Source organism: Gossypium raimondii, chromosome 3 (assembly GCF_025698545.1).
Source record: "Gossypium raimondii isolate GPD5lz chromosome 3, ASM2569854v1, whole genome shotgun sequence".
NCBI classification, from domain to species: Eukaryota; Viridiplantae; Streptophyta; class Magnoliopsida; order Malvales; family Malvaceae; genus Gossypium; species Gossypium raimondii.
This window is the reverse complement of record NC_068567.1, coordinates 60,869,944-60,897,238: the sequence shown is the minus strand read 5'-3', so window position 1 is coordinate 60,897,238 and position 27,295 is coordinate 60,869,944. Positions and strand designations below refer to the sequence as shown.

Genomic DNA, 27,295 nt, shown 5'->3' with positions numbered 1-27,295 from the left:
GTCTACTACTCACTGCTTACCTTTAAATATGTTTACCAATGAGTCCTAGGTAGTATGATTTATATTGGGGTAATTTCACATTTGGTACATATACTTTAATAAAATATTTAATATGGTGTTTCTACTTTAAAAATATTAGTCAAATGTGTTTTTATTATGGTATTGGGGTTAACTATTTTGATAAATTTAGACATTATATATTGCATTATCCATTATATAAATTAAGATCACAAATCACAATTAAGTGATTTCCTTAATGATAAAAAAAATTCACGTGTCGATTTAGACTCGTGTTGTTTAAGCTTTATATGTTTTTTATTCGTTTTTTTATTACTTAATTAGTTTTCAATTTTAGAAGTTTTTGTATACTCTTGTAGCACGTTTTTTTTGTTTTGTTTATGCATATAATCTTAATTTTACAAGGCTTTTTAGGGATGATTTTGTTGTCGCCCTCCCTAGTTTGGTGAATGCTCGATTCTTTTGTCGATTTTTGGTCGCTGCTTTAGACCATCCAGGCTAATTTTTTTAAAGTATTAAGTGCTTGCAATTATTATAGATATGTTGTGCTTGAGTTTGGACAAAGCCAATTATCAATGTGTCATAATGTTTTATTGATGCTGATGTTAAAATTTTTGTTGTGTTAATAAAGCTTGTCATCCACGATTTATAACTGAGTATTTGCTTCTTTTTTTTTTTTGTATGATTCTAAAATTAATAGATTTACCTTTTTGATAAAAGAAATATTAGCTTTTTTTTTCAATTAAACGCAGCCGTATTACGTTTATAGGCTGACAAAAGAGACTGAACCTCAAACCAAAAACCCCTAATCTCCATTTCCAGGGTTTCTGATTATTGATTTTTGGGGAGAAAAGCAAGGTGAAAGCAGAGATGAAGGTTTTTGAAATCAATGGCAACACTCTCTCGCTTACCCTCTTCATTGACGTCACCAACTCTAAGTAATCTCTACGCTGTCGTTTCTAATTGTTCTTATTCTTTTGTTGATAGTTTATGCAATTATGAATTCTTAAGTCAGTTCCAATCAATATGAGCCATTGGGTTTTAATCCCATCACCTTGATTATGCTTATCGAGAATTTTCAAACCCCATTGATGCTATTTATAATGGGATTCCTTTGAAAATGCTAACATTGGGTAATTTGGCCCAAAATTTGCTTTGTTACCTTGTAGGGAACTTAAAGAATCTATGCAAGCTGGGAAACTGGACCCTGAAGCTTCATATCTTAATGCATCACTTGTATGAATTCCTGAGTTTTCTATTTTATGTTTCTAGCCGACTTTAATTTTGATCTTGAATCGATTCGTATGGTTTTCTCTAGTATCTCATGTTTTGATGATCTTTCGACAGATTCCAGATGTTTTCCCTGTTCTAGTTGCAGCGTGTAAGGCGCTTAGTCCAGTGCATTCTGAGTTTGTTTACAGTTACTTGGTATCTAAGCATGTAATGTTCTTCGCTTATGACTATAGTACTTTACTCATTTTCCTGTTACTAACAATTGTTTCCAGATTACAGAGTCCTTGAAAAGAGGTGGTGTCTCTGATGATTCGAGTTATGATTTAATGCTTCTCGTGATGAGGTGGTACTGTATCATATATATACATGTTTTGCTTGTGGCTATTCACTATTTCTATCTTCGACTATATCCCGCATATTCGACGTTAATGTTACATTAAGAGTTTCCAATAAATGAAAGCTGTGAAGAAACTTATCGATGGAAAAGAGATTGGTTTAGAAGAGTTGGAAGGAAGAGCAGACCAAGCTTAGATACTAAAGGTTTGAGAACCCTTTTGATCTCCCAGTTTCATTTTCCATCGCCTTTATCATATTCTTCTAGCTTGTTCATCAATTGATTTATCAATTTTGTGGTGTTTCTCTTACAGCACTACAAAATATTCGGCCCCGAGCTAGGAATGTCCACTATTGCAGATGCCATAACATGTCGCATTGCTGCTCAGGATGCTCTATAAGAATGGTGAACCATTGTCTTTTATCTTTACACTTTCGTTGTTTTACTCACTTCTTATGCTTCCCATTGACTTTCATTAATAGAGATTAGTTTGTTCTGTTTACGATATAGATTAGGGTGGCATTGCTTCTCAGTCAATGTTGCCAAAGATATGCAAATGCCAAGGTAATTATGGTTTAAACAATGCTGTTTTAGAATAGAGGCAATGGCAATTGAAATTACCTGGAAATTGAGGCCTTGTAACACTATTATATTTGGACTTTGGTGCTACATATATATATAATTTTACAGGAATTTTTTTCCACATTAACGCTACAATCTAGTGCTTCATTTTATTCATAATACATGCAATTTATATTTCAAAGTGCCAAAGGCCAGCCTATATAAAATGTTGGTCAAATTGTGATTTTGATACTTCTATTATGCTGAAAATTTTAGTCCCTGTACTCTAATTTGGCATTTTATGGTCCCTCTACTTTTTCTTTAATGTTATTATTGGAATAATCAACGGCTTGAATTACTAAGTTAAATTAAAATATAAGGACTGAATCATAAATTTGAGCATAGTAGAGGGATCCACACCAGAATTTGACCCAAAATGCTAACTGAAACCACCTTTTTCTGAAATGGGTAGTTGTTTGAAAATTTTGGTGGTTTACCTCTCTCTGAAATCATTTCTGCAAATCATTTGAATCTGAAAATGGGCACTTCTCAAAGCCATGAAGGTGGCATCATAGATTCAGATTGTGAAGAAGAAGAAGAAGAAGAAGAAGAAGAAGAAGCTGAGGAGCAATACGACGACGCTTTAGGTGATCACCAGAAATCTGGATCCTCTTCAGGTACCCACAAAGGCCTCGATGAAATCGATGCTAAACTCAAATCCCTGAAACTGAAATACAGTTCTTACCAACAACAGGGAAACCCCAATCTGAAAAACCCCGTAAAGCTCTTACTTCACATCGGAGGAAACACCCCCAAAGCCAAATGGGTAATCTCTGAGACGCTCACTTCGTATGATTTCGTCAAGACAGCTAAAACCAACGGCAACGATGATGAACTGGACAGTGCAGGGTGGGTTTTGGAAGTGGGGTCTAAAGTTAGGGTTCGGGTTTCGACTGAAATGCAAATGAAAATGTTTGGGGATCAAAGAAGAGTTGATTTCGTTGATAAAGCTGTTTGGGCTTTGAAGTTTCTGAGTGATTATGAGTATAGGAATTTCGTTACCCTGTTTCAGAATTGTTTGTTTGAGAATGCTTATGGCATGGAAGCTAGTGAGGAAAACAAGGTCAAGGTTTATGGGAAGGAGTTTATCGGATGGGTGAAACCTGAGGTAGCAGATGATTCTATGTGGGAAGATGCAAAGGATCATAGCACGGATTCGGCTCCATTTAAAGGGAGTCGAGGATCAATAGAGGAGTTCGAGGAAGCTGCGAATGGAGGTGTTCGAAGTTTGGCTTTAGGTGCATTGGATAATAGTTTCTTGGTAAATGATATTGGTGTCCATGTTTATAGGAACCTTAACCGTGGGATTAATGGGAAAGGTATTTGTGTTAAGTATGATGGTGGGGGGAATGCGTCGAATTTGACCCTGAAAAAGACACTGTTGATGAGAGCCGAGACGAATATAATGCTTATGAGTCCGGCCAACAAAGGGAAGCCTAATGCTACTGGCCTTAAGCAAGTTGATATTGAGACTGGGAAGATTGTTACAGAATGGAAGTTCGAGAAAGATGGGACCGATATCACGATGAGGGATATTACAACTGATAACAAAGGGTCACAAATGGATCCCTCTGAATCTACATTTTTAGGATTGAATGATAAAATATTGTGCCAATGGGATATGAGAGATAAGAAAGGGATGGTCCAAGATATTGCCACAAGTGGTTCACCTGTATTGCATTGGACACAAGGGCACCAGTTCTCGAGAGGGACGAATTTTCAGTGCTTTGCTAGTACTGGTGACGGATCGATTGTGGTCGGGTCACTTGATGGGAAGATCAGGTTGTATTCAAAGGCTTCAATGAGGCAAGCCAAAACCGCTTTTCCGGGACTCGGTTCTCCAATCACTCAAGTAGACGTTACCTATGATGGGAAGTGGGTGTTGGGCACAACTGATACATACCTTATCCTCATTTGCACTTTGTTTACAGATAAAGACGGGAGGACAAAAACCGGGTTTACCGGTAGAATGGGGAACCGAATCCCGGCACCCAGATTGTTGAAGTTGACTCCTCTGGACTCACATTTAGCCGGGAATGACAACAAATTTCATGGTGGCCATTTCTCTTGGGTACAATCAAATCCCTTTTACACCCGATACGTTCCATTTGTGATCATATTTCTCCTTTACATTCTTTGACATAGATGATTCTTTTTAGGTGACCGAAAGTGGTAAACAAGAGCGTCACGTAGTCGCGACTGTGGGCAAGTTCAGTGTGGTATGGGATTTCCAGCAAGTGAAGAACACTAGCCATGGATGCTACAGGAATCAGCAGGGCCTAAAGAGCTGTTATTGCTACAAGATTGTGTTGAAGGATGAGTCTATTGTAGAGAGTCGTTTCATGCACGACAAATATGCCGGTAGTGACTTGCCAGAAGCTCCACTCATTGTGGCAACACCCTTGAAAGTCAGCTCGATCAGCCTCTCCGGCAGTGGACGATGACTCCTACCTGAGTAATTGTTTTGTTGGTTCTTGTTGAATGAAATTTTATTTGCTTTGCTCTCTATAGGATTTATATAATCATATTGCTAAATTATTTGTTCCATTGGTGCAATTTAGATCTTTTGGTGTTGTCTTTAGAAGTGTACATGAATTAGACAGATTTAAATATATAATATTATAATGTGCTTAAGCTTGTATTTATTATTTTTATTTTTGTTAAAAAGATATTTTTATTTATGTTTTTCTATTAAATTTTCAAACATAAATAACTTAAATATTTTTTATAATTACATTATGATTTTTATAATAAAATTATGCAATGTATGAAGAAAACTAACATATTATAAAATTGAAAATTAATCATGCATTCAAACCTTGAGTGGTAAAGCCTAAATCCGATTAATATAAAGGTGAAATTTGGTTATTGGTCCTTATACTTTATGCAAATTATGGTTTTAGTCCATATACTTAAATTTGATCAATTTTCGTCATGTACTTTTTAAATTGGTTAATTTTAGTCCATTTAATTTTCGAATTTTAAATTTCAATTCTAACTTAAACAATAACGGTTAAATTTGTTTGGTTAAATTATGTTATTAAACTTGTATAATGTGTAAAGTTATAGATTCGGTCCATGATCTCTAATTTGATCATTCTTAATCCATACACTTTTTTTTTAATTTGAAATTTTAGTCTTAGATGTAAGTAACAATTATTAAACACTTCAACTAACTTATCGTGAATAATATATGAAAATAACAAGTTAACATGTTATTAGACATGTGAAAACTTATAAATTTAATCGCTATCATTTAATTAAGATTGAATTTAAATAAAAAATTAATGACTGATGACAGACTAAATTGATATAATGAATGAATGGTATACCAACTCAAAATTTCTTTTGGTAAAAAGAGTCTAACAACAACATGACAAACACTATTCAAACTTAGGTCACACTAAATTTTTTATTATTAGGAAGCACCAAGAGACAAAAGTTGAATTTTGGCACATGTGAAAAATAGTGGATCCCACTTACCAACATTTCTTCGTACACGACAGTATGTAAGTATTTGACTCACTCTTACCTGTGAAAACGAAGCATCCAGCATCTTTCAGTGGGTCCCACATTTTGTCCTAAAAGTTTCGTAGCAGTCAAATTGAAGCAAAAACTAACCAGCTTTTTCAATTTGCGCGCTTTAATTGCAGCGTTGAATGTCGTCAACCAAAACGAAGGACCCAGGTAATAATTTTCTCAGGAAACAAACAAACAAAACAACACTCCAAAAAACTAACGAACGATAGTGACTTTTACATTATCTTATCCTGCTCCTTAGATCTTTAAAAGTTTCGCGTAAAAGAAGTAGAACAAGCTGACATAAACTGTATACATACGTTATTAATTTATGAATTATGACCAGCCTAAACAAATAAATATTTCATCGATCATCTTCATTGAAAACTCGAAGACTGAAATTTTCTAACTGAAACCCATTCTGCAAACAAATAGAAAAACGCAGCAGATTTAAGTTATTAGTTCTAAAAAAAAAGAGAAATTAAATGGAGAAAAAGAGATAAAGTTGCAGGCTTGGCTTACAGCATTACACAGTATAATTCAAAACTGATATCTAGGACTATTAGCATTTCTGGTACTGGTCATGGCAGAGTCCGAGGAATTGTTGTTGTTGTCGGCGCCGAAACCTGTCATCATCATCCACTGTTGAATCTCATCATCATTGCTTATTCCATCCCAAAACTCAGTCCCTAACCCCATTTCAAAGCTCGCATTTTTCTGTTGATCACTCTCTTGTTGTAATGCATTTAACGAGCCGCTATTAATTTCTTGATCTGACGAAACAATGGTTGTTGTCATTGTCGTGGTATTTGTAGGGGTCGACGATGCGGCGGCCGATGGTGGTGGTGCTGGTGTTATTACATTGTCATTGTCAATTTCTGTTGCTACCTGGAAGGGGAAGTTAAGTTTAGCTCTTGGTCCACGGAAATCAATGGCGGCTTTATCGTAAGCCCGTGCTGCTTCCTCCGCCGTGTTGAAAGTTCCAAGCCAGACCCGAGCGGCGCGTCGAGGGTCTCGGATCTCCGCCGCCCATTTTCCCCACGGCCTTTGCCTAACCCCTCTGTAATTTTTCTTTACTCGTTTAGTAGTTTTATTACTAGCAGTGGCTCCGTTTTTGTCTTCTTGTTGACTTGGCGGGAAAAGGTTGCATCCCAAACAACCGTCAAATTCGCACACGTGGCACTTTTCCATAACTTCACTCGGTTGCAATACCATGGAAGCAGAAGAAGAAGAAGAAGAAGAGCCCCCGGCCATGGTCAGGGTACCGAAATTCAAACCAAAGTCAGCAGCGACGTCAACGGTGGAGGAAGAAGAAGAGGAAGGGACTGAACCGGTGATGACGTTTTTGAGAGCGGAAACTATGACAGAGCTTTCTTGTTCCGCAGAAAGACGACGGATCGGTGACGGTGGAGACGTCATAGAGGGCGAAATTACAGTAAATCGCTACCGTTTCCTTTGCCTAAGCATAAAAATTAAAGCTTCGTGGGTATAGCTATGGTGTTGACAGAGAAGTTTTGTTTTTGAAGGCTCTTGACTTTAGGTTGTCGTGTGTCCGGACAAGAAAAAAGATGCAAGAAGGAATTTATATCATGCCTTTTTGTAAGAATGCCAACGTGGTATGCCAGCTGGGACACTGGTAACACACGGGATAAACGGATAACCAATTCTTGTGTGACCAGGCACGTGGAGGATAATTTAAAAATAACAAATTCAATGATGTTACGTGGTTGATGATAAATCTAGGATACTGACACTATAATACTATACACGCGGGTTTTTTTGAAAAAAAAAATTAATATTGGACGGTTTTATTGTAAGAAAAATAAAATAGGTTTTTAAAATCGAATTTGTGGTTAAATTAGTCAATTCATCAGTTTGTTGGTTTAATTGATTTGAGCGTTTCATTTGATTTAATTAAATAAATTATTAAGATGATAAAAAATAAATAATATTAAAAGTCCAATATAATCAGATCAAGTTGTCCTTGACGTTTCTTAGGTTAACCTGTTCAATGCCCTCTGTACCTGTACCTGGCTCGTCCCCAATCCGACTAGTTGGTTTGGTTTGGTTCAAACAACCTTCTTTATATGTATTAACTATCTAAGATTTTTAGAACTGAGTCAATTGTTGAACTGGTTAAACCATTGTTAAACAAATTATTAAAATATAGAAAACTGATCCAATCGGTTCAACTGTCTGTTCAATCACTTTTTTTAGCTCAATCCAATCGATTTTGAGCGACTCGCGGGTCAACCAGTCTAACCCTCTCTTCGAATCGGTACCCCAGCTAGTTCCTAATCCAATTGGTCTAATTGATCTATCAAGTTTAAACAACATTGCAACTGCCCTTGGATTGAGCACTAAAGATGTGAGTTGATTTTTGGGTAGTGACTAGTAGACATGAAGATCTTAATTGTGTATGGTTGGATTTTTCATTCAAATACTATAGCTTTTGGATTTCAATTTTAAAGTTAGCATTGTTTTTGAGTGATATTCTCAACTTTTCTCTCTTGGTTGTTTGAGATTACTTGTTAGGCTTATTGGAGTTATATGCTCATTTAAGTGGCATTATATTGTAATATTGTAGCAAGATTTATGAGAAGAGTGGAACCTTTAAGTGGAGTACTCTCAAGTCCCGTGGTTTTTTATCCTTTGCTTTAAAGTGGTTTTCCACCTTAAAATCATGTCTCATTTAATTTTTTGTTTGTGTTTATTGCAACTTGTTATACCCTTACCCCTCAGGGATAACCTCTCACAAACACTCCTCGACCTAACACTCATGTGGACCCTGCTCATTAACCGCCATCTCTAACATCAATTATCATATCCTATCTAAAGTGATTGAAAGTATGTCTAGTCACCACCCTACCTAAGCTTATAGTGGTAGGCCACTTGGTCACTTGCTTTTGACCACTAATAGGGACTCGACACGTGACACTTCGGGACTGCAACTAAGACTATAAAAGCCCACGATCTCAGTAGAAAGGAGGATTCTCTCTCCTCATCTCTCCTAAGACACCATCCTTTTTCAACTTCATATCTCAGTCCTAATTTCACTTCCTCCGACCACCATCTTTGATTGCACTCCGCCTTGCCCTAAGCTAAACTACTCATCCTCGCTTCCTTCTCTGTCCTGTTAGATTCACACATCAACACAGTTAATTGAAGATGTATTATGTTATTTCATTGTTGTACTTATTAACTTGTATTAGAAGAGAAAGAACACCGGTTATACTTTCGTAATTTTTTATGATTCAATTTCTTCCCATTACAAATCTTCTCTTTGAACCCTAACCCTATTCTATTTAGATAGTATTTTAAAGGATTACTACATAATAATATCTTGAACTAGTACGAATAAAGTATTAAGTAACCTTGAAATAATTAAATTATATTTTTTTACATGAGTTTTCTACTAGCAATAGCCTGATCGGTTAATATATTATTATTTTTCTTTTGAATATTAATCTAATTATAGATTCTTATCTGCTCTTTTTTATACAATGCCTAGAATTACCTATAGCTCCTCCTTAACCTTTAAATGGGAGGATAATACGCTTCAACGCACTCAAACCCACGTCCTCTTATATTGACAACAATATCGATATCAATTGAACTATAACTCAATTATAGTTGACAATTTTATATATTATTTTTAGTTGAATGGGATGAATATATTTTATTATGATATACAATTTACTTTTACAAATCCATAAAAGTGGAGATGATGATGGATGCAAAAAGTGTTTGATTAGTTAATATATTATTTGATATTAACAAAATTTTATTAAACACCATTCTACAACCCTTCTTATATAATAAATATCATCTTAGCTCTTTAGTTAATTAATATTTATATTTTCCAATATATATATATTTTATTAGGTTAGGATTAAATCACTTTTTGAGCCTAAACTTTGTAATTATTCTCATATTAGGGCATAGACTTTTTAAAATAAAAATTTAAATTAGTCTTTGGACTTGGCAATTGTTCCCACAATAGGGTCTAAATTATTTTTTCGTTCAATTTAGTCCCTGAACTTGGAAATTGTTCTCACATTGGGACTTGAATTTTTTTTTGTCCAAGTTAGTCCCTGATATTTTATTGAAAATCTTAAAGTTCAAGTTCCAATGTAAGAATAATTACCATGTCCAGAGACTAATTTGGACAAAAAAGGTTCAAGCTCCATTGTAGGAACAATTGCATAGTTTAGGCCACAATGTGGGAACAATTACTAAGTTTAAGGACTAACATGAACCAAAAAAAACTTTAGGCCCCAGTGTGGGAGTTGTTGCCAGGTTGAAACCCCAAATAATGATTTAACCCTTTTGGTTAATATAACTTTTAGTCCTCGAACTTAACAACTAAGTCTACTTTAGTATTTGTACTTTTTTATTGGAACTTGACAAATAGGTCTATTTTGATTTTTAAACTTGAATTCCATTGAAATTTGATGACATGTCACAATCTAAATGTGTGACAACATCAAGATTTTACATTGTCAAGCTCAATGATCAAAATGTATCTAATTACCAAATTCACGCACCAAAGTGGACCGAAAAAATTAAAATACCCAAATGGAGCTAATTACCAAGTTTAAGGAGTAAAAGTTATATTAACCCTTTATTATTATTAATGGTCGGAAAAAGAAGTTTTGGTGTTTAGCTATGTGGTCCACCAGCATTTACATTGACAGCTGGAAATTGAGTGAAACATAAGCGTCAGAACTCAGAAGCCAACAGTGAGCAGACGGAATTATACAAAAGGGTCCACCACTGTTGTTTTTATTTTCATTTTAATCCCTTTGACGAATTCAAGTTTGAACATTTCACAGGTCAAATAGTGGAGCCTCTTTTACATGGGTAGCCCAAGTTTCCGCATCACATAAGGAAACATTAAAGCGAAAAGCTAAAAGCTGGTAACAGCTTTGATTGACTCAGTAAAATGGAATGTGTACTCAGAACGAGTCAATATCTGGGCTATATGGACGGCGAAACTCGCAAAACGCTGCGTTTTCCTTAACATAAATTTAATATTATCCATTTTTTATTGAGATAAATATTGAACATAAACTTTAATTTGGTGTAATCATATATTATTGTATTTTAATTTTATAATCATAATTAGTTAAATAATATTTTTTTAAAATAATTAAATATAATTTAATTGATACATATTAAAAAAAATTAGTAAATAAATAAAAACAAAAATTTATGGAAAAGCCAAAAGCTGGTAACAGTAAAATGGAATGTGTACTCAAAGAGCGAGTCAATATCTGGGCAGTGAAAAAGTATGGACGGCGAAACATGCAAAACGCTGCGTTTTTCTTAACTTGTAAGTTAAAGGATAAGATAAATTACACCATTAGTCACCGAATTATAGGTAGATTTTTATTTTGGTCACTTAATTAAAAAAGTTACAATTTGGTCATTGATAATTCGAAAATTTTTATTTAAGTCAGGGAATTATTCAAAAATTTTTATTTAACTCATTGGGCTTTTAAGTTTAGTCAGCGAATTTCAAGTGACGACTCGTTAATCGGCATGACAGATTAATACCCATCTATAAATAAAAAAAATATTTTTTAGATCTAAATCGATGTGAGAAAAAATCTTCAAGGCTCTTTAGGCCAAATTAAAATGATCTATTTTTTAGGAACCTTTACTGTTTTAGTTTGGCTTTACTAAGCAAGCAGGGTTGGCGTCTGCTTTCCAACCCAGACTCCCCCCCTGGTAGGACCTTCAAGACTAGATATTTTTCGAGGGGTGATTTTCTGTCTTCAAGTGACGGTCATAATCCCTCGTTTGAATGGAGGAGTATTTGTGCTGCTAAGGATTTGCTTTTGCGCGGTATTAGATGGCGCTTGGGTGACGGTAATGATATCTCTGTTTATCATGATCCTTAGCTTGATGATGACGCGAACTTTTACGTGGCATCGAGTCCTTTGTCTAGTATGGAATCCTTGCGTGTGAGGGACATTCAACCATCCGATTCTGCTTGGTATGTTCCTCTTGTTGACGGTTTGATGGTGCCATCTAACGTAAGTCGTATTCTTCGAATTCCGGTCAGTTTGTTTCCTACTAGTGACAGGTTAATTTGGCATGATGAGAAGCATGGTATTTATATGGTCAAGTCTGTTTATCGTTTGGCTTTTGATATGGTTGAGAGTGGCCGTTATGCTGCAATTGATGGGCCATGGCTTAAACTCTGGAATTCTACCTTCCCACTGAAAGTTAAGGACTTTGTTTGGCATTACTCTGTAGTTTTTTGCCAACTCACTGTCGTTTAGCCGAAAGGGGCTGTTTGGTGCTGACTGATTGTGTGCGGTGTGGTGGGTTGGGTTGGGGGAAATCAATTGTCAGGTGGCTCTCCGCCATGGCTCCGATGGTGGTGCTATGGAAACTGTTGCTATAATAATGTGGAGTTTGTGGTATTTTCGAAATTTAGCTCTTTGGAAGAATGTTGTTATGGATGACCCTCAAATCCTCACTTTTGCCACTCGATTTAGGCATGACTGGCATGCTTCGCATGCGGTTCATTGTCGCGTCGAGTTGCTTCCTCGTTTACGACAGAATGCTCTCGGTTTATGGTCACCACCGCCAGCGGGAACCTTCAAATGCAATGTTGATTCTGCCTCTTTTGCTTACCAGCATAGGACCAGTTTTGTTGTTATCGTATGGAATGATCAGAGGCAGTTTGTCAAGGGTTTTTCGGGGTCCTATCCAGTTCTTCTTTGCCCTCGACTAGTTGAAGTTTTTTCGGTAAGGGAAGCGCTTTCTTGGCTCAAAGGCGATGCCCAAAGGGGGCTAGCAGGGGTCTTGATCTCCTCTAAAAATGAAAAAAATGTAATTCATCAGTCTCTTTAGAAATAACAAAATTACAAATTAATTCATGGTAAAATTACACTTTCTCCCTCAAATTCGAAAATAAGAGAATTATAACATTAATACATGATCAAATATAATAGAATTATATTTTGATAAATTTAATACATGATAACATTCAATTCTGCCCTCCCCTCAATTTTTTTTTACTTTGTCCCTATTTAGAGATTAATTACTGCTATCAACGGTAAATATACTAATTTCCACATTAAAAGAAAAAAAAACATGGATCAAAAGTAAAAGAAAAAATCGGCAACATAGTATTGAAACTATTTTGTACAACTTGGATCTGTTCTAAAAGAGTTGAGGCATTTTGAATTGTTTGTTGACACGGAAAAAATCAGGGACGTGAGCTGCACAGGGCCCGCCCGAGTTCGTTTTCAGCCACCACTGGCCGGCCGTGGATGGTGGATATGTGACTGAAATTAATGCAAGAATTCCAATCAATAGCAAAATAAACACAATTGAGGCCCAAATTTTAAGACCCATTGATAGATTTCAAAGACAAATCTTAAAATTGCCAAAATGAAAAATAAAACAACAAAACAAGAGCCATTCTTTCAATGTATATTTATAGATCAGAAACATAATAAGATTGAAGTATTTTTACCGAGGTCTAATTATGCTCTCGGCCCCCATATTTTTTATATATTCAAAATTTTTAGTCATTTATTTAGGCTAATAGCTAAAAACACCCTTAAATTATTACTCTTGTATTATTTTTGTAGTTAAATAAGTCCCTAATAATGATTTTTACTCATGAAAGCCCTCGATTATTATACTAAAAGAAAATCATTTTAAATTTTAAACTAATTTATAATTAATCTTGATGTGAATTTGATGAAAATTGTTTATTAAATAAAAATAAAATAAGATTTTTAATTTTTAAAAGTGCTTATATACATAATACACTTAATCATTCTTTTGAAAATTTTAATTACTCTTTTAAATTTTATGTTGATGTTAAAGTGTATATAATTTCTATTACATCAACAACAACAACAAAATTAAAATAAGAGCTTGAAATTGAAATATTTTTACTTTAACATTAAAATCAAGGGCTTTTATGACTAAAGATCATAGGTTAGGGGCTTGTTTAGCTATAGAAATAGCATAAGGGCTTGTTTAAACAAAGTGTAATAGTTTAAGGGCTTTTTAGTATATTAATATTCTATTTTTAATCCCAAGAATTTAGCCGTTTACTCTTTTGATGTCCATATGGTAAGACTATCAAAAGGACTTGTGTTAAATTAGATTATGTGACATTTAAAAGAAATTACTCTATTTTAGAAAATATATATTGCTTACATGGCTTCCACGAGGCTTTATGTTGACTACATTAGAAATCTTTCTTTAAATGTCACATAATACAATTTAACATAACACTTTTGAAGCTACCAATTGGACTTTAATTACTAAATCAATAGATCGGAGGATTAAATTTCGAAATTAAAAGTAAACGGACTAAATTTTAAATAGGTGAAGAGTAAAGGGACTAGAAGCATTGTTTGAGTTTATATAATTTGGAAATTTTGATTTAAAGTTTTTCATTACTGGTTGGTTATTCATCCAATCTCAAAATTTATTTAAAATATGAGAAAATATGGATACTAATATTAAATTTATAAATGATTTTGGACAAAAAATAAATTCATTTAAAAGTTTTTTTACTCAAATATTATCAAAATAATTAATTATAAAAAAGGTATAGAAAATAAATTAATTACGACAATATGCATTTGCTACAGTGTTATGACGATACCACTTAACAAATTGACAACACCAGACTAAAATGTGATGACCTAAAATATCTAGGGACCTGATATGTAAATTTTCCGTTTTAGTTGGCAGTTGAAAATGTGCTGCACAAAACTTTAAATGGATAAATTGCTTCATAAACCCCCTTGTTTATTATTATTATTTATTCTCTTTTAATACCAAAATTTTATTAATTTTTCAAAAAATATTTTCCCCCACTATTCTATGCTTCAAAAATCTTCTGTTTTTTTTTTCTTTTTGCTTATAAGGTATAATATCTCATTTCTCAATTTAACTCAACATAAAACAATTTTTATTTTTATTTTATTTCTCTTTGCTTGTAATTTGTTCATATTTGATTATATATATCTTAAAAAATCATCTCTATATTTACCTCATTTGATCTCTCTCACCAATCTTCTTTTGTTCAGATTTTCTTCCCCAATCTTTTTCATTGATGACTTTTAATATTTTTTAATTGATAATGGGTGCAGCAAAGCATATTTTTAATCCGAGCAAATCAAAAGGAAATGGCGAATATTAACATTGATGGGATCTTGAAGGAGCTTCCAAATGATGGTCGTATCGCCAAAACCAAAGTCGTTTGCACTCTGGGTCTGACATCGCGATTGGTACCCATGACCGAGAAGCTATTGAGGGCCGGCATGAACGTTGCTTGCTTCAATTTCTCCCATGGCAGCCACGAATATCACCAGGAGACCTTGAACAATCTCGAAAAATTGTATTATTTTATTTATTTTTGGTGTTAAAGGGGAATAAAAGAAATAATAAACAAGAGGGTTTACGAAGTAATTTACCCATTTAAAGTTTGGTGCAGCACATTTTCAGCTGCCAACCAAAATGGGAAATTTACATATTAGGTCCCTAAATATTTTAAGTCATCACATTTCAGTCTGGTGCTGCTAATTTGTCATGTGGTATCATCAGAACACTGTAGCAAATGCCTATTTTTGTAATTAATCTATTTTCCATACATTTTTCGTAATTAATTATTTTTTATATTATTTGGGTAAAAAAGCCTCACTTAAATATGAGTTAGACTTAATATTTCAATATTCAAAGCTCGAGCCTAACCCAACCCGACTCGTTTACAAGTTTATAATAGAATCTTATTCTTATTAAAATTTACTTACACTATACTATAATATGAATATTAAAAAAATCAAGTTGTTAATATTTAGGATTTAATGGAAGAAAGTTTTATGCTAATATACTAAAAAGCCCTTAAACTATTGCACTTTATTTAAACAAGTCTTTGAAGTATTTTTGTAGTTAAATAAGCCCTAACCTATTATTTTTATCCATAAAACCCTTGATTCTAATATTAAAGTAAAAATTTTAAAGTTCAAGTTCTTATCTTAATTTTTGGTTGATGTAATAAAATTATATACACTTCAACAAAGAACATAAAATTTAAAAGAGTAATCGAATTTTTAAAAGAGTGATTAAATATATTGTATATAAAAGAACTTTTAATAAATTTTAGAATATTATTTTACTTTAACATTAAACTCACATAAGCATTAAGTGCAAATTACTTTAAAAATTCAAAATATTTTTATTTTAATATTAAAATCAAGGGCTTTCATGGATAAAAACTATAGATTAGGCAGGGGTGAAGCTAGAAAATTTTTGAGGGGGCCGAAATTAAATTGTATTTTTTTATGATAGTAAAAATGTAATTTTACCATTTTAATAGTCTAAATCTTGTAGTAGTTTAAGGTAATTAGGAAACTACCAGAGTCATTTGATTAAGGGCAACCCTAGTTCCATTAATGAAAATTTATCAGTTATATTTCCAATTTGTTTAGAACTATTCATAGCCCCTCCTCAACTCTTAAACAGGAAGATAACGTGCTACAGCGCACTTGAACTCACGTCCTCCTACATTAACAACAATACCCATACCAATCGAGTTAAGACTCAATCAACGGTTTACTTCATTTTTGAAGCCTTATTCATGAGAGGATGTGGTTTCAAACATATGTGGCTATAGTTGGCTCTAGAGATATTTAAATTAATTAAAAGCTTTAACCTTATGATATTTCATTAAAATATGAAAAGAAAAATGTGGTTAATACAAGCACCAGATCGAGTACGAATTGTGGAAACGTCAATTGTTTCAACAATTTCATTGCAATTTAAGCACATGTTTCACACGTACGCATTCCAAATCCTAGTATTATCATAGATGTGTGAATCAATGGTTATTAGTATAGCCATTTTGGTTTTAAGTCGAGTTGACTTAAAATTTAAGTATTTTTGGAAGGATAAACCCTGAATTCCGAACAAGAATCGTAAAATAAACATGACGAATTACAAAAAAAAGTGTGTTTCAATAATTTCAGACTGTTTTGGTTCATTTCGACTAATACCTACTTATACTCGTACATACTAACTACACCTAGTTAATGTCGGGTTACTTATCAAAGCTCAAAAGATTGTTTGAAACTTGAGAGGGGTTGAACAAAAATCTTAAGCTTGAAAACTAGACTTGGGCAAAAAAAAAAAAAGAGGTTCATTTAAATTATGGACATGGTTCGAGCACCAATATTCAAAGCTCGACCTTGACCCAACCCTCCTTAAATAGAAGGAAAAAACGTGCTTAAACGTGCTCGAATCCGCATCCTCCTGCGCTAGCAACAATACCAATATCAACTGAACTAATATTCAACAATATAATATTAATAATATGTTAAGTTGTTTATATTTAGAAATTTAATAAAAGATATATATATAATTATTAAATGTTAAATAAAAATAAGTATATTTTTAAAAAATAATATGGGTGGGCTAAACCGTCCTAAGTTAACTATTTACAAATATGGACGAGTTCGAGAAAAAATTGAGGCTCGTATTTAAATAGGGTTGAGTTTGGACAACTAAGAATGATATTGATACTTTGCATGAACCAAACTCAACCCAACCCATAGATTAGTACAAAATTTTAATGTTTTGTTTTCTTAATTATTTTATTTTATTTATGAATAAATTTAAAAACAAAATATAATCGTTAAATTAAGGTATTAAACCTAATTAAAAATTTAAAATTTTTATATCTAACTAATTAAAGTATATATGCATGTATGTATATAATATCTATAGTATATAAAAATTACTTGGTTGAATTGGTGTCATGAGTTAACTCGACACCGACTTAGTTATGTAATTATTAAAATACCCTTATTTAAAGGGTAATTAATATTATTATCATGATTTTTAATCTTTTCATACTTTTAAATAATCTTCAAACAAAACAAATCAAAAACATTTTGAGAATCAATCACAAGGCTAACAAATTCACGTGAAAATCTCTTAACACTCCACCAATAATAATGTGTTGAAATAATTTTATAACTATATTTTTAATATAAAATAATTTTGTTCACCAACGTCATGAGTGTGATAAAATCTAGTATGTACTAAGAAACTAGAAACTAAAAGAAATTAAATGTAGGGTAAACTACACAGATAGTCACCCAATTATAAAAAAAAAATTATTTTAAGCACACAAAATAAAGAGTTTGCAATTTAAGCACCCATGTTACATAGTTTGGTCATTTCAGTCACTCCCGTTGAAGTTACAACCAACAAGCTAATGTGGTAGTTAAATAAATTGATATAATAAAAAATTTATCCCTCAATTTTTACATATTATATCAATTTAGTCATATTTTAAAAATTAACCTCAAAATTTAGAAATGGTCTCAATTTTATCCTATTTCTAAAAATCAAAGAAATATATAAAAGTACATAAATGTTTCCAAAAATATAATAATAAACTAGAAAAATATTGTTGATAAGAAATAATAATATATAATTTAAAATTTATATAAAATAAATCTTTTCAAAAATATAATAAATTTAAATAAATTATTTATTTATTTTTATATATTACTTTGAATTTTATATATTAATATTTTTATCAACAATATTTTTATTTTTATATATTTTTAAATTTATTATTATATTTTTAAAAATATTTATGTATTTTATAAATTTCTTTGATTTTTTTATAATTAGGATCAAATTAGACAATTTGTAAATTTTAAGGGTTGATTTTTTAAATTGTGACTAAATTGATATAATATGTAAAAGTTGAGGGCTAAATTTATTATTATATCAATTTATTTAACTGTCACGTAAATCGTTTCTGCTTTTAATGACAGCGATCAAAATGACTGAACTATGTCACGTGAGTACTTAAACGAATGCTTAAATTATTTTAAGTATATCAACAAACCCCTAATAGTTCATTTAAACACATCGCATCCATATATATCAATATAAAAGCAAAAAGTAATATTCTAACGAAACGATATGAAATGAAACCCTAAATGGTATGTGTGTGTGTATATTGAATGAAAAACTATTTTAAAAATTGTAATAAACCCCAAACTGCGTACATGAACACATAGCGATACTATATATCAGTACCAAAGAAAAATAATGTCGATTGAAACGATACTCAGATTCTTGGCATGAATTATTAGAAGGATGAGAATGGTTTAATGGCATGCCGAACTAACATAGCCATGATGTTGATGGTTCCATGTGCATGTATGTACAGCTGTGGCACTATGATCGGCTAAATGATGATAATAGAATCTCGTGTACTAAAAACACCATAGCAATGGTGTTGGCTATGGTGGTAGTGGCTGTTACATCTCCAATGTTGCTGATACAGACGACACAGTTTGAAGGATGAAGAAGGCACTGCCATTTGTAAATGCCAATGTTCTTTTGTCATTGTAGAGAATTGATTGAACGAAAATGGCTTTTATTAGTCTTTTAGCCGTTTATTTGTACCCAATTATATAATGGAACATTCTAAATAATTCAAATTCGAAATAACGTAAAACAAAAGTGACTCGAATAAATAATTCAAACCCGAACGGATCAAACCGAAAACGATCTAAATTTAAAACAAGTCAAAAAATTTAAAAACCTGAATTATTTCAATAAAAAACAACCGAAAAATTTCACATTTTTGTTTAGTATTATGTTTTAGTGATTTTTCACATATTCAAAATGATTGATTTTTATATAGCGGGAGGATAGGGGTATAAGTACTTGGGCCACTTGATATGGAGTACATTGCTCTTGTTGCTTAGGTTGTTCCAACAAGAGTGCCCTCATTTTCATAAACAGTATCGACCATTGGAGCCACCGGTAAAGCCACCATATCGGTAGGCCGTAGGCTTATCAGTCATGGCGATACTTTGGTCCATATATAGGGGGGAGGTGGAGGGGTCGCCTCACCGGACATAATCGAAGCTTGTGCCCTTAACACAGAACGTGCCCACCAGCCAAGGCCACAATTGTACAACTTTTAGGGCCAGTTTCGCCCACTCCCACGTGAAGAACTAGTATGTACATTTTTACACGTTTTGCTTGTCCACTGGAGGTTGTGGGGATGGGGTCGAAAAGCGATTGATATCGAATCTAAACAAATAAAATAAAAATTGAGGAAATGAACCAAATAATTTATAATCAAATTAAAATTAGTATGAAAAATCGAGAATCATGGGTGAAGCTTGATTTTTTTCTGGAGGGGCTAAAAGTAAACTATAAATGTTTAGGAGGTCAAAATGAAAATTCATTACTATACTAACTTGTATTCTTATTATTCTTAAAGGGGCTTTAAAGCAATTCTATCAATTTTGGGGAGGTCAAGGTTATTGCCAATACTCTCTAACTTTGTCATTATCAAGAATCAAATTCTTATTACCACCACATGACATATCCTTAAAAGAAACTTTTTGCACAGGAACAACATCCTCCGTAACCCCACACGAGTTTGGCGGATCATCCTCCCGGCGATGAACCTTTTTGGTGGATCTTCCAACTCCGACGTTGGGGACATGCGGTAAAAAGTTTCTAAAGAAAGATACTCGACACTTTTAAAGAACTTATCGATATCATAAATTAATTAAAATCAAATTTTTATCTATATAATTGTATCATATCAAAATTCATGTATCATATTCTACATTGAATCAGTGTTAATATCTTACTATATAGTTAACGAATCCGATGGTTGCATAAAAATAATTTCAATTCTTTTATGTAAATTGTAACAAATAATTTTAATTTTATGTAAATTGTGAAGCAAAGAAAATAATTGATCTTGAAGTGGACCTAAAATTGAAGTCAACATTGTAATAATTTTTTAGGTTTAAAATATCATTAAATACTCGAGGTTGACATTTTTTAATATGATATTTATGTTTGTACTTGTATTTGATAAAAGTTATATATTTTGGTACTCAAATGTAATTATGTTAATTTTTAGTGTTTAATTCAGATTTTAGGGTTGATTTGGTGAAAGGTAATTGCTATTGTTAGAGATTGTGTGACCTGAATCCGTTACTTGTTGAAAAAATAAATATAGTGGCAAAATAAGGAGATCTGTGGGGGCGATGGATACAGCACAAGTTGAATCCGCATAGACTATTCTTCTTCTATTTCAACCCTTAAATAGATGCAGTTAAATCTCCTCTTATATCATTTGTTTTTCAACATTAGTGAATTTCTCCTCTGCTCGTAGTTTTTCCCAAAAGGGTTTTCTACGTAAAATCTATATGTTCTTTTTTTTTTCTTATTGTTTTGCGATCGTTTTACCGCCATTATCGACGTTTATCATAACAATTATTAGGGTTGAATTTTTCATGATTAATTATGTTAATAGAATAAATTTAGTATTAACTGTGAATTTATTTTTAATTTGTCAAGTACGGTCCGATCGATGCGATTTAATTCAGGTTTTAGCTAATTATGATTTTTCATTAAATCAACTCTAAAATCCAAATTAAACACTAAAAAATTTACACTGTTATTTTTAGGTACCAAAATGTATTAACATTTGTCAAATACATATTTCATTGAACCAAAAACAACACAAATACTAAATTATGCATCAAACTTTGTTCTTATTCTTACGTGCCATAGCCAAAGGTAATAATATATACATGATTGTAGAAACCCCATGGTGAAAAATAATAGGGTTTCATTAGGTAGCATAAGAAGTATTGGTTTGGACTATTGGTACAATGGTGAAAGCATGGACTAGTATTTTTTTACCAAATTAGTTAACTAATTACTAAATAAAGACCAAACATCATTGTCGTGACTGCTTTGGTTCCTTCCAAAATCTGGCTGGGAGTCCTTGTTGAGGCACTGGGAATGGCCCATATTGAATACCACTTTCTGAACTCACAACCTCCCACCTGTAATTTCAAATGTTCATCACCACATGCATAACCCTAAACCGGATAGAGACTTGTGTAAACCATCTAAACTATGATTTAGATTTTCATCAATTTCGAGATATTCTGATTGAATTCTTAAATTATCAATATAGTATTAATCAAAGTTTCTTATCGGCTTAGAAGTTGAATATCAGTTCGAATTGGACGTGAAGCATATTTAAAGCACATGTGTACTTGGATTTGATAGTATCGATAAAATACGGTAGGATTCTTTCTTTTTAACACGTCAAATCCAAATTCTCTATGCCGTATGTACTCGCGTGCTTTCAATTTGATACATGTGACTTAAATATGTTCAACGTTAACGTCCAAACTAATAGTTAGACTAATGGAAGGACTTGTTTAATATCATATTTACTTTGAAGACTTAATTAGGATTTTTTTTGAAGTTTAAGGACTAATTTAGAATCTAAGACATAGTTTGAGGACATCTAATAAAATCATATATATAAATAAATACCTAAAATTTGTTACTAGGTGGTGGATCAAAATGAGAGCCTCCAGCTTCGCCAGTTCATTGCCGGGGCAAGCATGAACGCCGTTTCCAAATGGCATGAAGGTATTGGCTCTTGGAGCTACCTGCTTCAAAGTTTAAACCATTAAAAAAGTTGGCTTAATTCATCCTTTAGCCCTTAAATTTTATCTATTGTTTTCACTTCGGTACCTAATCTATCATTTTCTTCCTATCTTACCCTAAAATAAAAAAAATTCCCAATAAAAACGTGACGTGTGGTGCATTTTTAGTGGATGTTGTTAATTTTTTAGATAAAATTAATGAGACGAAGATAATAGTTCAAGTACCAAAACGTGATAATATATATAATTCAAGAGCAAAATTATAATTAAAATTCGGTATAAATTAAATATTACCTCAAATCTAGATGGATCAAATTCTTGAGGATTGGGAAAAAATTCTGGGTTATGATGAATGTTCCTGAATAATGGCATCACTTTCCAACCCTTGGGTATTAAGTATCCTAAAGTGAAAATATAAAAAAACAGTGATGGTCAATATGCTAATTAATGCAATATACAGAAAAGGGAATATTTCAGATTAAGCCCCTTCAATTTTACCTTTGTACTCAACATCAACTACTGCTTCCCTGAATGTGAAAGATATAATACTTGCCATCCTCAAGCTCTCCATTACAACCTACAAAAAATAGCAAATAAGTGTTTAAATAACACAAGTTTCTTCAAGCTTCATCACTTTTTAATGGGTGAAAGTACCTACTAAGTCCCTCTATAATAGGGATTCGATCAAATTAGTCTCTATACAATTAAAATAAATTGTAATACAGTTAACATTTACTTTTTAAAAACTTAGCCTTGTTTGTTTCTTTTTAATAATACAAGGACTAAATTGATCTGATCCTTATAATAGAGGAAACCTTTTTAAACTTTAAAAACATTGCATATTTATATACCCTATGTGTGAGAGGCATGCTTCTTGTTTGTTCCCATGTTAATGGCATTTTTCCTCCATTGTTGGTGTCATATATTGCCATCTGCTCTGCCTGTAATGATTTTGGGAATATTACAAATCAGGACAAGAATAATGATAAAATTTGCAACAAAGTCCCTAATGGAAATGAAATATTTCTTTTTTACCTTAACAGCTTCTAGAAGTTGGGGATCATCATGAAGGAATTTAAGAACCCATGTTATAACACTGGCTGTTGTGTCTTGTGCCGCAAAAAGTACTCCAATAATGTTATCTGCAATCTGCTCATCGTTCAATTTTTCATCATTTTCATCCTTGAAGCTTAAAAAATGGCCCAACATGTCCTTCTCCAACAGCCTTTTCTCCTTCCTTGAGCTTATTATTTCACCCAAAATCCGGTTCAGCCTTTTCCTCGCCTTCCGTAAAGTCAAATAGAAAAAAATAATCAGAAAATGGCTATATATATACCAGACGAAACCACAAAATTGCTTTAAGGGGTTAAAAGTATAATTTTATAAAAAAAATTTAAAGAGCTAAATGACAAATCTTTCATTTGGGGGCAAGGCCACAGCTTGCCTTCTTCTCTATCTTATTAGGTCAAGTTGTAAGAATCAAAGGCCAATCTTGACATTCAATTTTGAAGGCTTAATTAATTTTTTTTAATAATTTAAGGATAATATAGAAAAGGGGGGGGGGGGGGGGCTTACAAGGATAGCTTGTTGATAAGCAGTCCCAGGAATGTTTGTCGGAAAGGAATTGTAACCTTTGTCTACTTTCCGGTAATTCTCCTCCAACATCTCTCTGAACCCTCTTTCCATGTGACCAAAAATGGACAAAATGCCGACATCGAATGACAACTGTATGTAAAGTCAAACAAAACCCACATGTTAGAACCGTATGATCTATTCATAAAGGTTGTCTCGATGTTATATGAAACTTATTTCAAATTTATACACCCACAATTTTTCTTTTTACATTCTACATTTTTCTGCAAAAATTTATGCAATTATACAAAAAAAATTAAGAAAAATGCACATTTCAAAAAGAAACATAGGGACTAAACTTGAATTTGACCAATAAAAACATTTTTAATTTCACTTATGTCATGATTTGGCCATTAAATTATAACTTTTTTTCCATCTTAGTCTCATCTCATTTTACCCCAAAATCAGTGTCCAATAAAATGTGTTTTGTGTCACGTTGTGATTGACAACTTTTTTATTTATTTTAGGGTTAAAATGAAACAGAAATAATAGTTCATATGCTAAAATGAGACTCCAAAAAAGTACCAAAATGAAAAAGGGTATACTTTTTTTTTACTTTAATACCTAACCTATCATTCTCATCTCATTTTACCCTAAACTCAACATACAATAAAATGAAATTTGGATCATGCGTGACGTTGTTATTGATAACTTTTCTATTTTAGAGTAAAATGAGACCAAAAAAATTAGGAATCAAAATGAAAAAAAGGAGTATACTTTAGGACTACATCAATAAATAACCCCTTTTTGTTTTTTTGTTATAAAAACAAACCTTCTTCATCTCGTAAAAGGTGTTTACACCTTGACCAGAAGCAGCCCATGATTCGAGTGTCGAAACAGCAATGCCTTGAATATCAGGGATCAATTTCTTTATAGTTTGAGGTGCTAACGAGTTCTGCACCAATCTCCTCAACCGAGCATGGTATCCGCCTCGGTGAAAGAACAGTGCGTGAGGACCGATGAGCCTCTCTTTGCTCTTCGGGTACGTCGGTTTGAACAAATGAGCATGTGTCACCAACACGAACCTAGCCGCCTCAGGGCTGGCCAACATCACACAAGGGCAACCCAGTATATGGGTTTTGAATATTTCACCATATCTGAAAATTACACCAAATTTGTTACATCAAAAAAACAAAAAAGAAAACCCTCAAATAAGAGCTTGTAAGAGCTTATAGGGATCATGGTGGGAACCTTTTTTGTTTGGTTAAAAAGAAAATATTTGGGTCTTGTGAATAGAGTTGAAGAGTTTCACCAACGTATGGCCAACCCATTGAACCAGGTGGAAGCTTGAATTTTTTAAAATGAATCCCATTCTTTTGTTTCTTTAATAATGAAAGAAGAGTGGAGAGGAAGAGGATAATGTATAGTAAAATAGAAACAATCTCCATAGCTAAAAAAGATGAGAGCTAGCAATGAAAGGAGATTAATGGAATGGTGAGGGGGGATCCTGTTGTGATGATGAGAGCAATGGGGAAAGGGTGAGATAGTTTGTGGGGAATTATATAGTGAAATTTTTGAGGGGTAAATTGATGGATAAGGACAATTATATTCCTTTTTTTTCAACTTTTTTAGAGTTGGAAAAGCAGAGGTGGCTCCTAGAAATTACTCCATTTCTTGATAAGGATCAATAAATTGACCATTAATAGAAGAGGCTCCAGGGTTTGACTTTTAAAAACATTAAATTCTAGTGACAAATTTCAGCCACAAAATACTTTTTTTTTTCATATATTAGATTTAAGATTAAAGTTTAGATTTTTGGGTTCATACTTTTGGGTAAGTTGTGATTTTTTTTAAAATATGTCTCCAAAACTTGAATTTAAATTCTTTTTGAAGTGTAATGTAATGCGTATTATTATTGCATTTAATTTTTATTGATTTGTAAATAATATATTTATTATTGAGGTTTTAGAATTTAATTATATTTAATTTTAATATTTTAAAATTGAATCGGTGTTGATTGATCTGATCATCTGTTTGGTTTGATCATCAATCCAACAATAACTACATAAACAAATCAAAGTTCATAAAAATATTTTAAATATTTTAAAAATTTATAAAACTAGTTCAACCGTTGTTTATTTATTTTGATTTTCGAATTTTATCTGTTCTGAACAGTTCGCTCAAAGGTTAATTCAACCTTTTTATCCGAATTGATGTACCAATCGATTTTTAATCCAATCGATCAGATCATCTGATTCCAATAATTTTGGTTTAAAAGTTAAGATTTAGTATTTGAGAATCAGTTTATAATATTCGTATTTGTGTTTAATTATAAATAAGAAAAGGAAAATCATGGTTAGTTTAGTGTCAGCCATTTTCAATGGGAATGACTAATTGCGAGGGTAGTGGTATCTTAAAACTTATATATATTTAATGTAGGTCAAATTTTAGGACAATTCAAGCATTTTTAATTTCATAAGATTAAGAAATCATCACATCTTTTAATTGGTTTTTTTTTTAAAAAAAACTAAAAGTTAAATAAACGAGACATGTGATAATTTTTTAATTTTACTTGTGGAGTTGAAACATTGAATGTTGTTTGAGGCTTCCTACGATGGTTGAGAGGAACAAAAGATATTGCTTTTTGTAAAAATAGAATATTGGTAATGACAATATATCGCAAAGAAAATAGAAATAAAAATAAAAATAAAGAATACACAGATTTTACGTGGAAACCCTTTCGGGGAAAAACCACTGGCAGAGGAGAAGAAAATTCACTATGTCGAATTCGAATAATTACAAGAGGAGTAGACTATGTCTATTTATAGGCTTGTAAAACCATATTCTAATAGGAGTGAAACACCTTATTCTAATCAATATCAAATAGATGAAGTTTAATAGGGTTTAAAAATACCTTATTCTAAATAAAATAAAAGAAGTATAATTCTATAGGGATTTTACTTTTATTTTATTTTACCACGGTATTCTATTTAAATAATGATTCGGGTCACTTAATTCTAACACTTTTCAAGGAATATTGGATAGATTTCGGGTGAGGGTGGATAGTTGGAGCTCAAGACTATTAACATAGGTGGAAAGGAAATGTTTATCAAGTCAATTTTACAGTCGTGACTTACATACGTTATGTCTTGTTTTCTTCTACTAAAGGTGCTTTGTGGTGATTTAGAAAATGTTATTAGTAAGTTCTGGTGGTAGATATCGCACAAAAAATAAGGTATATGCTGGGGCGTTTGGCCTCAACTTTGTGTTCTAAAGGAGAAAGGAGGTCTTGGATTTTGGGATTTGGCCTAATTCTCTTGTTGATAGATTTTTAAAAGCTAAGTATTTCCCCAATTTAGATTTTCTATATCTCCATCCCTTACATAGAGGAGCATATGGAGTGCTAAAGGTTTGCTTAATGCTGGATTAAAATGGAGAGTGGGAGATGGTACCTCTATATCGATATGGGATGATTATTGGCTTCCTC

General features: G+C 32.5%; 4 protein-coding genes across 9 annotated transcripts; 2 read left to right on the top strand and 2 right to left on the bottom strand.

The window, feature by feature from the left end:
• Positions 1 to 781: 781 nt before the first annotated feature.
• On the top strand, positions 782 to 4,840 carry LOC105795252 (protein CYPRO4). Of its 4 annotated transcripts, none has more exons than XM_052628692.1 (6): positions 782 to 956; positions 1,188 to 1,254; positions 1,366 to 1,399; positions 1,524 to 1,791; positions 1,899 to 4,277; positions 4,366 to 4,840. In XM_052628692.1, the coding sequence occupies exons 5-6, from the start codon at positions 2,685 to 2,687 to the stop codon at positions 4,648 to 4,650; spliced, it is 1,878 nt and encodes a 625-aa protein (XP_052484652.1). In that variant the 5' UTR covers positions 782 to 956; positions 1,188 to 1,254; positions 1,366 to 1,399; positions 1,524 to 1,791; positions 1,899 to 2,684; the 3' UTR covers positions 4,651 to 4,840. The 4 variants fall into 4 exon arrangements, with proteins under 4 accessions (XP_052484652.1, XP_052484651.1, XP_052484650.1 ...); XM_052628691.1 differs by having other exon boundaries at positions 1,366 to 1,446; XM_052628690.1 differs by having other exon boundaries at positions 1,366 to 1,458; positions 1,531 to 1,791.
• Positions 889 to 1,985, top strand: LOC105796035 (uncharacterized). The gene is made up of 5 exons (XM_052628969.1): positions 889 to 956; positions 1,188 to 1,254; positions 1,366 to 1,446; positions 1,524 to 1,586; positions 1,899 to 1,985. Exons 1-5 carry the CDS (start codon positions 889 to 891, stop codon positions 1,983 to 1,985), a joined length of 366 nt encoding a protein of 121 aa, XP_052484929.1.
• A 752-nt stretch (positions 4,841 to 5,592) lies between the features above and the next one.
• LOC105795250 (ethylene-responsive transcription factor ERF109) lies at positions 5,593 to 7,274 on the bottom strand. Its single transcript, XM_012624781.2, has 2 exons — positions 6,248 to 7,274; positions 5,593 to 6,146 (listed from the first exon to the last, which is right to left on the bottom strand). The coding sequence occupies exon 1, from the start codon at positions 7,142 to 7,144 to the stop codon at positions 6,266 to 6,268; it is 879 nt and encodes a 292-aa protein (XP_012480235.1). The 5' UTR covers positions 7,145 to 7,274; the 3' UTR covers positions 5,593 to 6,146; positions 6,248 to 6,265.
• Positions 7,275 to 21,301: 14,027 nt separating this feature from the next.
• Positions 21,302 to 25,332, bottom strand: LOC105795249 (abscisic acid 8'-hydroxylase 4). Of its 3 annotated transcripts, none has more exons than XM_012624778.2 (9): positions 25,060 to 25,332; positions 24,641 to 24,965; positions 23,812 to 23,961; positions 23,272 to 23,520; positions 23,088 to 23,177; positions 22,735 to 22,813; positions 22,531 to 22,637; positions 22,121 to 22,242; positions 21,302 to 21,618 (listed from the first exon to the last, which is right to left on the bottom strand). In XM_012624778.2, the coding sequence occupies exons 1-9, from the start codon at positions 25,254 to 25,256 to the stop codon at positions 21,510 to 21,512; spliced, it is 1,428 nt and encodes a 475-aa protein (XP_012480232.2). In that variant the 5' UTR covers positions 25,257 to 25,332; the 3' UTR covers positions 21,302 to 21,509. The 3 variants fall into 3 exon arrangements, with proteins under 3 accessions (XP_012480232.2, XP_012480233.2, XP_012480234.2); XM_012624779.2 differs by having other exon boundaries at positions 22,121 to 22,239; XM_012624780.2 differs by lacking the exon at positions 22,121 to 22,242.
• Between the last annotated feature and the right edge of the window lie 1,963 nt (positions 25,333 to 27,295).